General features: G+C 39.3%; 1 protein-coding gene across 2 annotated transcripts in view; it reads left to right on the forward strand.

The window, feature by feature from the left end:
- The first annotated feature begins 5,415 nt into the window (after positions 1-5,415).
- Positions 5,416-15,814, forward strand: part of LOC127434012 (small conductance calcium-activated potassium channel protein 2-like) — a 61,272-nt gene continuing 50,873 nt past the window's right edge. For both annotated transcript variants that reach the window (XM_051686432.1, XM_051686431.1), the window contains exons 1-2: positions 5,416-6,251; positions 7,728-7,823. In XM_051686432.1, coding sequence (XP_051542392.1) covers positions 5,490-6,251; positions 7,728-7,823 — 858 coding nt within the window. In that variant the 5' untranslated portion in view covers positions 5,416-5,489. The remainder of the gene's footprint in view (positions 6,252-7,727; positions 7,824-15,814) is intronic.

Here is a 15,814-nt window from a genome sequence, read left to right on the forward strand (position 1 = left end):
GAAGCCGGCATTTCCTTAACTGTAGCAAGAGCACTGAACCACATTGTTTAGAGTGGCTTATTGCTTCTATAAAACAGAAATATGATTATAAACATCAAAGTTAAGTAAATAAATGTATTAAGTGATAAGTACAACTTGATTTGCATTGAAATACCATTACTTGCAAGGCAGCAAAAGAACAGTGTTGAAGTGAATTTATTAGAAAAGCTATAAACTCAAAATATGGATAGAGGGAGAAAGGGAAAGAAATGCAGACAGACAGATACATAAGGGCATCTTCTGTGTTCAGTGTGCCACTTTTGAAGTGTAAAGATAGACCAAACACAATTTGGTATTCAAATACACTCAGTCATTTTCTTTATTTATGTCATCTTGGAATTACACTGACATCTAGGGGCATTGATGAAGCATCATTCAAACTCAAAAGTGGTCAGTTACTGATACCATTGAAGAAATTCACTATATACTGTCAGTCATAATTCATTTAATCCATGAGTGACAGTGTCCGATAACAGGGCAGTTACTGAGATTTAAAGGTGCTGTAAGCAATTTTAGCCATTCTGGAACTTCCACAAGACTAAAGGCCAAAGTATACTTCAGTTGTCCACATTGCTGATAGCTCCACGCACGGTATGCGTGACATAAATTTCGTCATCAGCACAGCCGTGCGGCCTGACCGCAAGCTACCCAGACTTTCTTGACCCGCGGACGCGGTGCACATCTGTGCGAATCGTCAGCACATGAGCCGGCCATTGACTGTACTAAAAGTGTATCACAAACCATAGCAGTGTGCATGTGATGAATGCATTCGTATTCGCTCGCAGTCAGAAAAGTATACTTTGAAGGCAACACGGTCGGTCGGGTGCGATCCGATCCAGAATGCAGAAAATCTAAGTATACCCGGGCCTTAAGCCATTGAATTGGACACACCCCCTGTTTCTAAAACACCGCAACACAGTTGAGACTGTCACCGAACAATAGAATAGTGCGTCTTCTTGCGGTTGTCAAATACAACAGTAGCAAAATAGTGCCCTCAACAGACAACTGTTATGAACCTGAATGATCGGTTTCAACTACACTATTAGAACACGCAAAATGATTGACAAGCACAAAGCACATCAATGTCTATTGACTGGCTGATTAAAGAATATGTTCACTGCCCGCGGTCTGTTTACAGTGTAGTGCTGTCAGAGATCGGTGAATTTACTTCAGTGTTATCTTTCAGGGAGAAGGAACATTTTCTGCATACCATTCCATAAAAAATGGCTTACAGTTTTAAATGAGTAGTATTTGAATGGTCATGTGATCCTAACATGGCTGCCCCCATGAGGGGACCCTCTCCGTGTAGAATTAAACAGCTTTTATAAGGCTACTGATATGACTAGAGTCTTCATCTCTTGTCAGTGGTCATGATTTTAAACATGTTTCAAAATTATGATTAATTTCTTAAGAAGTACAACTTATTTAAGAGAAAAATATTAGGCTTCTGACTGCACCTTTAATTCTATATTAATTAATTAGGCTAAAGAAATATTTTACTCGGAAGAAATTTTCCGGAGACATTTGTCAAGTTGCTGTTTCCGCCGTTTTTACTAAAGCAATAAGCCTCTGGAAGCCGTGCTTTTTAGTTTTTTTTTACCAGTAAGTTATATCATACTGTAGCGTATTGCTTTACATTACAACATCTTCGAACGCATCCAAAAATATTTAGAATCCAAAATCAAATTCTTTTTTTATTTACAAGTGAAGGCGAAAAACAACGGTAAAAAGTAATTCATGCTATTTTAATTCATTTTTGGTAGCCAAAGAACAGGGTCTTGTCTCAAGAGACAGACTGACATTGTTAAACTTGTCACAGCCTACCAGAGGGATCCACATTATTTGGGGATGCTGGTTGATTCTTTTTCCTCATTGTTCTCTCAGTGCTTTATAACAGCTGAATCCAGGTTTAAATACAATCACATAAGTGACATCTGACTTGTACGTTGTTCCCTGAATTCACAATCCATTGACAGAAATGAGCTGCTTTTGGCCTAAAAAATCATCTTTCTATTACAAAAAACACATATACCAGTGTCGTATTGAATTGCGTTCCCCGTCAGAATCTGTTTCCCCCTAGCCCCAATAAGGTATGGGGTTATGGTTATGGTTAGGGTAGGTAGGGTATGGTAGGGTAGGGAAGGGTTAGGCTTAGGTTTGTGCATGGGGAATTGCATTCTGACAGTGGAAAATGTTACCGTCGGATACTGTTCCCCCCATACAGATCTGCTGGGGGGAAACAGATCCTGACGGGGAAACAGCGTTCGACACAACACCGGCAAGATTATAAATTATTGCTTTGCCAATAAACAGCCTCGCATCGGCTTTTGGCATCTATAATGCCCAGATAACCCAGAGCATGTCTCTGAACGTTATGACTCTTTGGTATATTTTAATAGTTGTTTTTAATCTAATGTATTTAATGAATGAAGACTGTACGATAACATGCTAACAGGTTGTAACATCTGTAACTACGGTGGCCGTGAAGGAAAGCATGTCTACTCACTTGAGACTGGACTGAGTGCGAGAGATGTTTATGACTAAATTAATCTATGATTAAACAAATAGAAACCACTACTGATGCATTGTAAACATCAAGATTCATCCGTTGGCATTGTTACATTTTTTTCTTTACGGTAAAGAAATATGTTGCAGTTCAAACTGACTTAAAAAAAGATTTGATTTTTTTTTTCATATTAAGAAGCTTTATTATTGTTTCCCGTTAAAAAGGCAACAGTATACATTTCTTTTCTTTGAAATACTGTCACCATTCTTGCATATCTTTTTTTATTCTGACTAGTTGCCATTCAGTCACACTGGTTCGGTCACACTGGTTAACCATGATACTGTAACATCCAGTTTAATTTGGGACAGAGAGGAGCACACAGCAGTCGTAATACAAACACATAATCCTTTATTAAATGTTAACATACACAATAAGTCAACAGAATTCACACAATAAAGGTCAACAGGGACAGGGTTTCCCTCCTTTTCAAATGTGAGCAGGCAGCCTCCCTTTTTCATGTATAATGGTGTTGCCAGTCTAATGATATCGCAGGACTGATGCATTCAGATGGGCAGTCCCTGCATTTACTTAATCAGTTCACAGACATTAGGAGCTCCCCTAACAAAGATCCAGTCCTATAGCTACCTAACACATTTTCCCCCACTACCTAACTATTTTCACCGGCAGAGAACTGCCCTGAGCCGCTGTTTAGCGTGTCCCCAAAAAATAATCGGAGCACCTGTCTCCACATCAGCCTCACACAAGAACCCAGCCGGAAAAAAAAGAGCCCCGATCCATTACCTGCAATCTCTTTAAATAGTTCACCAAAACAAACCGCACCTGTGCACACCAACATTCTCATTAGGGCGTACCTAACTTTAAGTTCATCACAGTTCAAGTTCATCACAATACTTTCCTTTTAATCAGACTCTGGTATAGTAATGAGTTGCGAACACTTCGTTATTTGATTGACAAAAGCCCTGTGCATCTTAAGGCCTGATTTTTTTCTCTAGGATGTTAGTTGGCAAGAGGCGATAAAACAATAACAAAATGTTTTCAGATGCTGCTGACGCTGCGAGTTGACATGCTGTGACTGCAGTATAATGCAGCTACTGTTTCCACATGTGCTATTCTTCATATTCATTAAACAATAATAATATAAAACACTGCTCACATATGGTTGCTTTTAGCCTTAGTATATCTGGAAAGTAGTAAGTGTGGGGTTTCAATTATTTTGCATTCTATGTCATGCAATAATACAGTCATTACTTATACATACATGTGACAGCTGGACCGTTTTGTAGAAAAGGTGATCAGTATATTATTATTATTAGGCCTATTATGTCATTAATTCATATCCTTTAAATCATTGAGGTAAATGTGCCGGAGAGTGAAGAAACAGAAATAAAATGGTTTTGATGAACCCAAGTAGCCTGTAATTCATTAAAAAAAAAATTAGGATGAGGATTATTTCCATTCATTAGCTAATTTTAATTAAGAATCCATAATAAAATACCAGTGAAACCATAGTAAAATGTCTTAATCTTACATTTACAGTTCCTCTTTTAACCCTTCAATGCATAGGTGTTTTGCCAAACATTATTACAAACTTGGTTCTTTAGAGACCTGGGAACGTATATCTATCACAAATGGATCTACAAGGGGGGCCTGGGTAGCTCAGCGAGTAAAGACGCTGACTACCACCCCTGGAGTCGCGAGTTTGAATCCAGGGCGTACTGAGTGACTCCAGCAAGGTCTCCTAAGCAAGGGAGGGATAAGTCACATGGGGTTACCTCCTCGTGGTCGCTATAATTTGGTTCTCGCTGTCGGTGGGGTACGTGGTGAGTTGTGCATGGATGAGAATAGCGTGAAGCCTCCACACGCACTATGTCTCCGCGGTAACACGCTCAACAAGCCATGTGATAAGATGCACAGATTGGTGGTCTCAGACGTGGAGGCAACTGAGGATCGTCCTCCGCCACCCAGATTGAGGCGAGTCACTACGCCACCACGAGGACTTAGAACGCATTGGGAATTGGGCATTTCAAATTGGGTAGAAAAGGGGAGAAAAAAAAAAAAAACAAAAAAAAAAAACAAATGGATCTACAAAATGCACAGATAGTGTCAAATTTTTTACATATTTTCAAGACAATTAGAAAATAATAGAACAGAATATGTTATATATATATATAGCAATGTCATATGTAAATTAGGTCAGTCACTGGAAACATCAGCGCCACCTTGAGTAAGAAATAGCATGTATATTATGTATGTATACACGCATATGGAATAATGATAATTCACCATTGTCACACAGAAAATTAATGTGATGTAGTAGTCATTTGTATGAATATATAACTAAATTATCTTGCAATAACCAAAAAATAGATATCCTGTTATAGTAAACTTATATAGATATGAAATAATCATAAAAATATGCTTTAAAAAAACGACACTATTACATATTTCGGGTCTTTATTGACCCTATACAGTTTTGGAAATTGCGATGTTATAAAAAAAGGTTTTTTTTTATTCAAAAGAGAAAAGTTGATGAATACTAAAGAGGTGTGGGCATTACTCCAAGAAACTGATCAGTAAAAAGGGGGGTGGGGGGGGGGGGTGTAATGAGGTCCAGGGTCACTAAAAACTCGAGGTTAATGGGTTAATGGTTTTATGATCACAGTAGTACAGTGAACTGGTCAGTGCATGTACATTGTGGATGTGTATACAATTTGAAAAGCATGTTGCCACCTTCCTCAAGTGACGTCAGCCCAGTTGTTTTGGATCGTTCGTCCAATCGGAAGCACGCTCTCACATCTACAGAAGCCGACATGGGTCCATCCTCACGGCAGCTTTTATCCTCCGTTACTAATCACAACGCCCCCTCGGTAGGGTGCATGCACGGGGCTCTCAGACTGCTGCTGCTTTAAACAGCAGCTCTGACATGGAAACCCCATTGCAGTTGCAGAACGATTTCTATCCGGAGCAGCACTACCAGCAGTACCAGCTCTACTGCGGACGGGAGGAAGAGCGCTCCATCAGGCACTGCACCTGCAACAACTCCTCCACCTGCGAGGATGGGAGAAGAAGCCAGCCTTTGCACGGGACGCCTCAAACGCCCCTGGGAACTTTAAGGACACCATCCGTATCCTCATCAATCAGGCAAGGTGGTCAGTACAGCGAGTTCACGCCCTCTAGTCATGGTAGTTCATCTAGACATCATCCTTCTCCTCATCGCGACCAGAACCGGCAGACAAATCGGGGTAGTCCGGCCATCAGCCACAGAGAGAGTAACTCTTATACCCAAATAGCCATGAGCAGCTGCAGATATAACGGCGGCGTGATGCGGCCGCTCAGCAACTTGAGCTCGTCCCGCAGAAACCTGCACGAGTTTGATTCGGAGTCCCAGCCACTGCAGCCCGTCTCTGCGGCGGACGCGTCCGACACGCTCGCCTCCAAAGCGGAGAACAACTCCAGCACCCTCATGTCTTACGCAGCGGGGGACGGAGGAGGAGGGGGTGGATGTGGCCACAGTGGCAGTAAATCGGGCAAAAAGAAGAACCAGAACATTGGACAAAAGCTCGGGCACAGAAGGGCCCTGTTTGAGAAGAGAAAGCGTCTGAGCGACTATGCGCTCATCTTTGGGATGTTTGGGATCGTGGTCATGGTTATTGAAACTGAACTCTCGTGGGGAGCCTACGGAAAGGTGCGTAACTTAATAGTCCCCAAATCCAGCAGGTCTCCCACATCTAGGTCAGAATTCATTAACTTGAGTCTGGTTGGAGACTCGAGGAAAGAAAAACGACAAGTTTGGAAAGTGCGGATGAATGAAGAACTGTAGCCAGGTCGTGTTCAACTTCCACATTAAACGTTTTTTTTTTTTGCTTTGCCAGCTCTTTAAAGTCAATTCTTACTAAAATTGTGAAATGATCCGGCTGTCTCAGACGCACCTGCATTAGTAAGCTACTATGTTGAGGTAAGAGTAGATGTAATTTTATCCAAACTAGGGATGGGAATCGTTGTGAATTGAACGATTCAGCGACCACTTTAGTAGTCTCACGAGCCTTAAAGGAATATTCCAGGTTTAATACAAGTTAAGCTCAATAAATAGCATTTGTGTCATAATATTAATTACAGCTAAAATCCATGTTGACTTTTCCCTCCTTTTCTTAAAAGAAAAAAAAAAAAGTCCAAAATCGAGGTTACATTGAGGCACTTACAATGGAAGTGAATGGGGCCAATCTGTAAATGTTAAAATACTCACTGTTTCAAAAGTATAGCCAAAAAAGACATAAAAAATATGCGTGTTAACATGGTTTTAGTATGATAAAATTGTTAACTAACCTTTTTTTGTGTAAAGAGAACTTCATTGTCATGAAGATGTAATGTCAACAAACCCTAAAACGATGATTTAAACAACATTACAGCTTAAATAATACATGCGTTTTAACAGAAGAATTAATGTAAGTGCTTTTTTTTGGGCCCCATTCACTTCTATTGTAAGTGCCTCACTGTAATCCAGATTTTTGCTTTTTTTTAAAGAAAAGGAGGGACGAGTCGAAATTATTTTTTGTGGTAATCAATATTATGCCACAAATGTTGTCGATTGAGCCTAACTTGTATTGAACCCGGAATATTGTTTTTAATACACATAACACAGTAACAATTCTTGATTCATTTTGTGTCGGACATGACGAAATGAATCACTTGCTATTCAGTAACTTTTTCATTCCCCAAAAAGACCCGACTGAGTCATTTGTTTGGGAATCAAGCTGCACTGTCGTGCTGGATGTTTCTCTCTGTAGATTTAAAGAAACAGTTCACACAAAAATGAAAATTCTCTCACCATTTACTCACCCTCATGACATCCCAGATGTGTATGACTTTATTTCTTCTGCTGAACACAAACAAAGATTTTTGGAAGAATATCTCAGCTCTGTAGGTCCATACAATGTAAGTGAATGATGACCAAAAATTTGAAGCTCCAAAAAGCACATAAAGTCATCATAAAAGTAATCCATACGATTCCAGTGTTTGAATCTATATCTTCAAACATGTGATGCAGTAATATTTGAACTGGCTCAGAATTTGAACAAGGTTTCAGAATCTTTGAAAAAATTGTGTATGCTTTAACTGACTAATTCAAATTTGGTGAATTTTCTCTTTCTCTCTTTTTTTCCAGGAGTCACTGTATTCTTTAGCCCTAAAATGCCTGATAAGCCTTTCTACAATCATTCTTCTGGGTCTAATTATCATATATCATGCCAGGGAGATTCAGGTAACTTCTTAAAAAATAAGCAATAGTTGTTTATTGGGTTTTTCCCCCCACATTGCATTGATGTTAATTTGGGTGCTTTTTTGCACATCCTCTTCTCCAGTCTTATGCTCAACAAATCACACTTGAAATGATATTCATTACCAGAAAATTACAATCGGATTATTTTCAATTGCATTGCATCCCTTCCATTTCCCACTAGTTTAATCAAATCATGCCATGAAATCCTGTCAGTGACTTGTTGACCTGGCTTAACGGCAGCTTTTCATAGTTTGTTAGCTAGCCAAATAGACAAAACCAGGTTGAAAGGACTTTTTGCAAAATAAATAAATAAATTCAGGCTGTATGTTTATTAATCTTCATAAAAGGATTGCAGAACTCTACCGGAGCATAACATAAGATGCATTTATTTTAGAGTAGCATGGTTGCATTCTGAACAGAAATGCAATTTACAGAATAAGATTGTAGACTTTCAGTACAGTGTCTTTATATACTGTAGGTATTCGTAAATGCCTATATCCTCACATGAGGTAGTTTCGTTGGGCATACCGTATATGGTGAGGAAAGGAAGTAGGCTTGTGAAATGAAAGGGTTAAATGGATGCCTGTCAGCGTCAGTGGATGATTCCAGCACTTGGATAACACTCAGTTTTATGACCTTGCTTCAGTTCATCATTGTTTTTACTTATGGAGAGTTTTATGCGATTCAGCATCTGTCTCTATTGTAATTTCAATAAGTGTCAATAGTGAATATACATTCTAGATATACTCAGCTCATCAGCTAGAAATTGTTCTTGTGAGTACATTCTCTATAAAAAAAAAATTCCCTATTGAGTAATTACCACTGACTGGACAATTCACAGAAATTCAACTTTCAAAAAAGTATGGGAACCCTGCAGGCAAAATGTATTCATTTATTACTGTTTCATTAAACTTCATTCATGTAGCAGGTGAAAGAAATGAGAATGACCTTGAAGTTAACAGGCAAATGGACAAGACCAAAGACTTAATTCACATTTAATCAGGCAGACGATGTGTGAAGTTTAATAATGTGTGTTTTGCACATTCAGCTCTCAGTCAAAAAGTCAAACATTGCAAAATCCATAACTCATGTCAAGGATTGGTATTTTATTGGTATTGGTATTTTCTCCGACAAGACATAAAGCATATGGGCTGTTCTCAGCGCAGGCTTCCTTTTAATGAAGTGAAGCCATGTGTGGTTTGTCCAGTGGGGAAATACCACAATTAATTTTTTGTGGAACGAGCAAATTTGCCCAAAGGATTTAATCAGAGGGGGCCGCATCGATTTCACATCGATTTCCGTACATTTCATCAATCCAGTTTACTGCCCTGCTTTTGAATTTCATGTTCGCAAAAGCCTACAGTAATTTCACCTGTATTCTATTTCACCTACAAAAAAAATATAATAATAATAATAATTTACATATATTTGCATATTTTACATTTAGCTAATGTTTGCATAAACTGTTTAAATAAGCAAAAACACCACATTCTTTTCACTTCATATTTTTTTGGGCCCATCAGTCAACAATATACTTTTGCATTCCATATTTTAGTCTTGTTCAAATAAAAATGAGAATTTTTCAAAAATGTTAACATAAAAATTATGCTTTAAAAGTGCTGTAATGGAAAGGTATTGTTTTTGGAAAGGCGTTTTTTTAATGGAAAAGTATGCAAAGAATGTTCCTACTCCCTGAAATATGTGTCATGAGATATTTCACCAGTCTCTGACAACTCTAGACTCCGTAAACAGCAAACAAAAATGTGTCCACGGACAATGAGGCTTTTCACCTGTCAATCATTTTGCGCATTCTCATAGTATTGTAGTTGCAGCGAATTATTGAGGCATAATGACATTTTTATGCCATGTTGTTCATAACAGTTTTCAGCTGAGGGTGCTATTTTACTACTGTTGTTTTTAACAACTGTTTCTGCTCTCAATAAAGCTCATTTTGGGATCTTTGGAGTGCAGGTTTTTGGAAAGAGGGGGCGTGGCTAATCCAACGACTCAGTCTCATGGAATTAGAATGGCTGAAATCGCTTACAGCACCTATAAGTGGTAACATCTAAATTAACTGTTTTGATAAAATATTATTTAACATGTCTGAATCAAACTGACTACATTTGATTACACTAAGAAAACTAATTTTAAGGGGTTAAATCAGGCAAAAGTAGATTCTTACAGTTAACAATTGCAGGATATCAGTTTTTTAAAAGTAATGGACCTGCATAAGAACATTGTATTTACATTCATGTTCATGGCTAAAGCTTTCGTACCAAAGCAACTAACAAAAAGTGGGTTGACTGGGTTCGAGTGATACTGGAGTTAATAGCAAAATATATAAATCAATAGCAAAATGTATAAATCAAGCACTTATACAAGGGCTGCCAATGAGCTTGTACTGCCAGTGAAGAACATAGTGCCAACAAGATCGTAGTGCTATTGGCAGAATGGGGGGAGTGTTATTAGTTAATAGTGTGTGGTCTGAGCGAAGTGGAAAATGGAATTAGAGACCTGAGCAAAGGCATAACACAGGAAGATCCGTTAAACAGTGAGCAGGCAGCAGTGGTTTGGTTGCACTTAAAGGTATAGTTCACCCAAAAATTTAAATTCTCTCATCATTTACTCACCCTCATGCCATCTCAGGTGTGTATGTCTTTCTTCTGCTGAACCCAAACGAAGATTTTTAGAACAGTGTTTCAGCTCTGTAGGTTCATACAATGCAAGTGAATGGAGACCAACATTTAGAAGATCCAAAAAGCATATAAAGGCAGCATAAAAGTAACCCATACGACTCCAATAGTTTAACCCATGTCTTCAGAAGTTAAATGATAAGTGTGGGTGAAAAACATATCAATATTTAATTCCTGTTTTACTATAAATTCTCCCTGCCCAGTAGGTGGCGATATGCATGAAGAATGCGAATCACCAAAAACAAAAGATGAAGAATGTGAATTTGGAGATTTAGAGCTGAAATATTCTTCTAAAAATCTTTGTTTGTGTTCAGCAGAAGAAAGAAAGTTATAAACATCTGGTATGGCATGAGGGTGAGTAAATGATGAGAGAATTTGTATTTTTGGGTAAACCTTTAAATAAATAGTTCACCCAAACAAAAACCAAAAATTCTGTCATCATTTATTCACTCTCATGTCATTCCAAACCCCTGTGAATTTCTGCAGTGCAATCAGTACAGACTGGTCGTCTAGGGTGACTCCAAGATATTTTTATGCACTGGGACAAAACAAGACAAAGAAAAGATTGTTGACCTTCAACAGAGTTGGAGCAACTGAAAGGGCAAGATTTTGGCCAGAAGGAAAAGGACTGACTGCAGGTGATAAACAGCCATCCAGCCGAGATATTAAAGAGCCATGTTCAGATTTTCTCTGCGCTGTCATTAGGGTGAAAACAGAAGGTGTGAGATGTTGAATGAAGTTTTGTTGGCGTAGCAGAAAAACCATGGATAACAACCTGAAAAGAACACAACCAGGTGTAGATCTATTGTAGGTATCAAAATTGTGGGGGACAATGTACAGACCTTTGCAGGACTCAGTAATACAGTTTACATTGTACGCTTTATCTCGGAGTCTTCTGAAGCTATACAATAGCTTGGTGTGTGGAAGAACCCAAAATTTAAGCCATTATTCAATGGTAATCTTTCCCTCCATCTGATCAAATCTTATTCGTGCTTGTGTTCGATTAAAAAGTGCCGGTTTGACATCATTGACAGTCAATTTTATAGTATTTCTTCAGAAGACTTGGAATAGGAGGCCTGGGTAGCTCAGCGAGTATTGACACTGACTACCACCCCTGGAATCGCAAGTTCAAATCCAGGGCATGCTGAGTGACTCCAGCCAGGTCTCCTAAGCAACAAAATTGGCCCGGTTGCTAGGGAGGGTAGAGTCAAATGGGGTAATCTTGTGGTCGTGATTAGTGGTACTCGCTCTCTATGGGGCGTGTGGTAAGTTGTGCATGGATCGTGGAGAGTAGCATGAGCCTCCACATGCTGGGAGTCTTCACGGTGCCTTACACAATGAGCCATGTGATAAGATGCGCGGATTGACAATCTCTGAAATGGAGACAACTAAGATTTGTCCTCTGCCACCTGGATTGAAGTAATTAACCATGCCACCATGAGGACCTAGTAAATAGTGGGAATTGAGCATTCCAAATTGGGGAGAAAAGGGGACGGAAAAAAAAGAAGACTTGGAATAAGCTGCAAAGGTCTTATGGACTACTTTTATGATAATTTTTTGGTGTTTTTTTCCCCTTTTGAAGCTTGGTTTTATAAATGAACTTTCCTTGTATGCAAAAAAGAGCAGTTCGGACATTCTGCCTGACATCTCCTTTTGTGCTTCACGGAATAAAGAAAATAATCACTTGCCCAAGGGTTGACTAAATGATGACCACATTTTAATTGGTGAACTATTCCTGTAATAATAATATAATGATGCTCTACTATGCAAATAGGCATACATTTTTGCTGTACATATATTATTTGAGAAATTAAATATACTAATTCAGTCTAACATGTAAAGTATTGCCTTAGTTTATAGAGACATACACGTGTGTGTGTGTTTGTATGTATGTGTGTGTGTGTGTGTGTGTGTGTGTGTGTGTGTGTGTGTGCGTGTTTGAATGAGTTTCTAAATACTGTATCTGTGTAAACATGATACAAAACCACTACTTTTTAATATGTATGCAGATTATTTCCCAAAAAAGCCATTAAGAGCCCTGGCTCTGTGATCATAAATGCCTGAGCAGTTTTATTACTTTTCACACTGTTGAAATTATAATGGCATGTATTCATGAGCCAGTTGCGCTCTCTGTAATATTTAGGGCCCGTGAGTCTCTGAGGGACATCGATCATGTGAATGCTTTACCAGAACAATGTGGCTCTATGAAGGCACCAGGCGAAAGGGCGCTAACCAACAGAAATTATTGCCATATTTCTGATATGTAATAAACAGATTTGTCTCTCAAATAACTTTTATTTGCAACACCATTACAATGATATGTGATTGTTAGCTGAAATTGAACCACAAATCGCTAGTATAAGCTTTTGTATTGCTGGGTCACGTATACTCTAGGGGAGGAGACCATTACAAGGGAAATCCTCTTCCTGTTACATCTTTCTTCTACCTGAGATGACTGTCGAGTGTCAGTTATCCCTCACCACTGATCCCTTAGTTTTCACTTTGCTAGATTTAATTTAATTTAAGCTGTGTAAAATATGAATTACTGTTTTCAGTGGTGGTGGCATAGTGGGCTAAAGCACAGAACTGGTAAGCAGAAAGTTGATGGCACTTAACTCCCCACCTGCCATTTAAAAAAAAAATTATTGTGTTACAAAAAGTGCAAAAATATTAATTACTGTTTTTGAATAGGTTTTCCGAACAATCCCCCACCTACCATTTTGATTTAATTTAATTGTGTAAAGTGTTGCAAAAATATTAATTACTGTTTTCAAATAGGTTTCCTGAACACCCCCCTGCCTGCCATTTTAATACAATTTAATTTAACTGTGTAAAGTGTTAGAAAAATTGTGAAAATATGAATTACTGTTTTTAAACAGGTTTCCTGAACACTCCCCCTCCTGCCATTTTTAATTTAATTTAGTTTAATTTAATTTGTGTAAAGTGTGTTACAAAAATTGCAAAAATATGAATTACTGTTTTCAAACAGGTTTTCCGAACAATCCCCCACCTACCTTTTTAGTTTAATTTAATTGTGTAAAGTGTTGCAAAAATAGCAAAAATATTAATGACTGTTTTCAAATAGGTTTCCTGAACACTCCCCCGCCTGCCATTTTAATAAAATTTAATATAACTGTATAAAGTGTTACAAAAATTGCGAAAATATGAATTATTGTTTTTAAATAGGTTTCCCAAACACTCCCCCACCTACCTTTTTAGTTTAATTTAATTGTGTAAAATGTTGCAAAAATTGCTAAAATATTAATGACTGTTTTAAATAGGTTTCCTGAACACTCCCCTGCTTGCCATTTAATTTATTTAAAAATAAAAATACAAAAATATATTAGACCACAGTTAAAATAAGCTACATGTGTACATAATACAACAGCTGTCAAAGTTTACCGACAGAGTTAAATTACGCAAATGCAAATTCTCAAACCATGTGGGTCCCTTCTTCAAGGAAACTTGAAAGCCAAAAGCAACATACAACTGAGGTTTTACTTAGTAAAGTGGCCTTTTAGGGCCCACTTTGATATCATAAATTAACCATTGCATTAATTTGTAATTGGTCTGAACCTCTCAACCCAAATCTCTAATGAGATTGAGCGATTTTTTTTTTTAACAACAAGATATATGTTCTCCATTCTCTACATTGCACAAATTAAATATTGAGCCATGCCCATTAGTTATATTGAACTCTACGGAAACCAGTAACCAACCCCTCCTGCCTACTAGACAGACGGCACAAAAGGCAGATGACCTTCTGTCCATTCCCCTGTCAAGGCAACACAAGGTGAAATGTCATCTCTAGCACAAAGACCCGAGCCCCCTGTATAGACACGTGTTAAATAGATTATGTTGTTGTCCCTGTGTTTCTAACAGAGTTCAGATCTAGTGAAGCAACAGTCAGTGGAGCATGACAGGAAGACTGTTTCAGCAGAGCCATCACCCTTGTGGTCAGTTTAGTCCATTTTTATACTGCGGCTCCCATTAATCCACATTGTCTGCCTGAGTCAGCCTTGCATCATCATTTGAACTGAGGGCTGTATCTGTAAGGATTTATGCCAAATGTATATGTCTTTCTTTGAGTAATTTACTGAAACACTTACTACTTTTCTTCATAATGCTTTAGCTGAAGGAATAAGATGTTCGATTCCCTATCTGTCACTCACTCGATGTTGTGTCGATGTAATGACACTAGGGGTCACTCTTGGGAGCCCTAAACACCTCTGCTTTTTGAAAAAAGGCCAATGGGAATTGGCAAGTGGAATTTGCATGGTACTCCCCCAGGTATAAAGGGTATATAAGGGTATAAAAGTAGCTGGCGTGCAACCACTCATTCAGATTTTCTCTTCAGAGCCGAGCGATTGCATTCAGTGCACTGAATTCAGTTCACCTCAAACTGCTGGATTTTACGGCACATTTCAGCAGCTTCTCCCCCTCTGCACCCGTGGAGTGCAGAGAACGCCCCTGGGCGCTTCGGCAGAGCAAAACAAAAGAGTATATTCTAAAAAGAGTATATTTTCAATCCTAAAAGAGCGGTACACACAGAATGTCTTTTTAAAGATGCCTTTCCGTTTGTGTGTTATTCCTGGTTGCGGTCGTTATCTCTCCACTTCGCTGCCTTACGTGTCTGGGCACTGCCCACATGGAGACATCGTTTGTGGATGGGTCTTGTCCTCATTGCAAGAACATGACCATGGCAACATTGCGGTCGCGGCTTGCCTTCTACCTATGGGTATGAGGACGCGTCGGCTAGCACCTGGGGCGATTTGGGGACTTCAATGGGAGCACCTCCACCGGGTAAGCCCCCATGGACCTCCCATTCCTCAGCACGCTCGCTTGCCCCGGTCGGGCTCTTGGATGAGACCGCCGGCTCATCTAAGGGCGAGTTCGACCTCTTATTCGGGGCCCAGGAAGATGATGAGTTATCGAGCACAGCATCGGAGAGCAGGCTCGTCCATTCTGACGCGGAGGCTTCGGCTGGGCTTCCTCCGGGTATGGTCGCCCAGTCTCAGGCCAACGCGGAGATGATGGACATGCTTTCCTGAGCAGCCGCGAGTGTCAGGCTAGAGTGGAACCCTCCACTCGTGGCTCGATGATTTGTTCCTGGGCTCAGAGCACCGCTCACGGCCGTGCCCCACCCTGGTCCCTTTCTTCCTGGAAGTGCATGAGGAGCTGACAAGATCCCCGATCCCGAACTTTCAGCTACCCCGCTCTCACTACCCTCGATGGTAGGGCGGCCAAGGGGTATTCGGTGATTCCCTAGGTGGATAAGAT

This window comes from Myxocyprinus asiaticus, chromosome 43 (assembly GCF_019703515.2).
Source record: "Myxocyprinus asiaticus isolate MX2 ecotype Aquarium Trade chromosome 43, UBuf_Myxa_2, whole genome shotgun sequence".
Classification (NCBI taxonomy): domain Eukaryota; kingdom Metazoa; phylum Chordata; class Actinopteri; order Cypriniformes; family Catostomidae; genus Myxocyprinus; species Myxocyprinus asiaticus.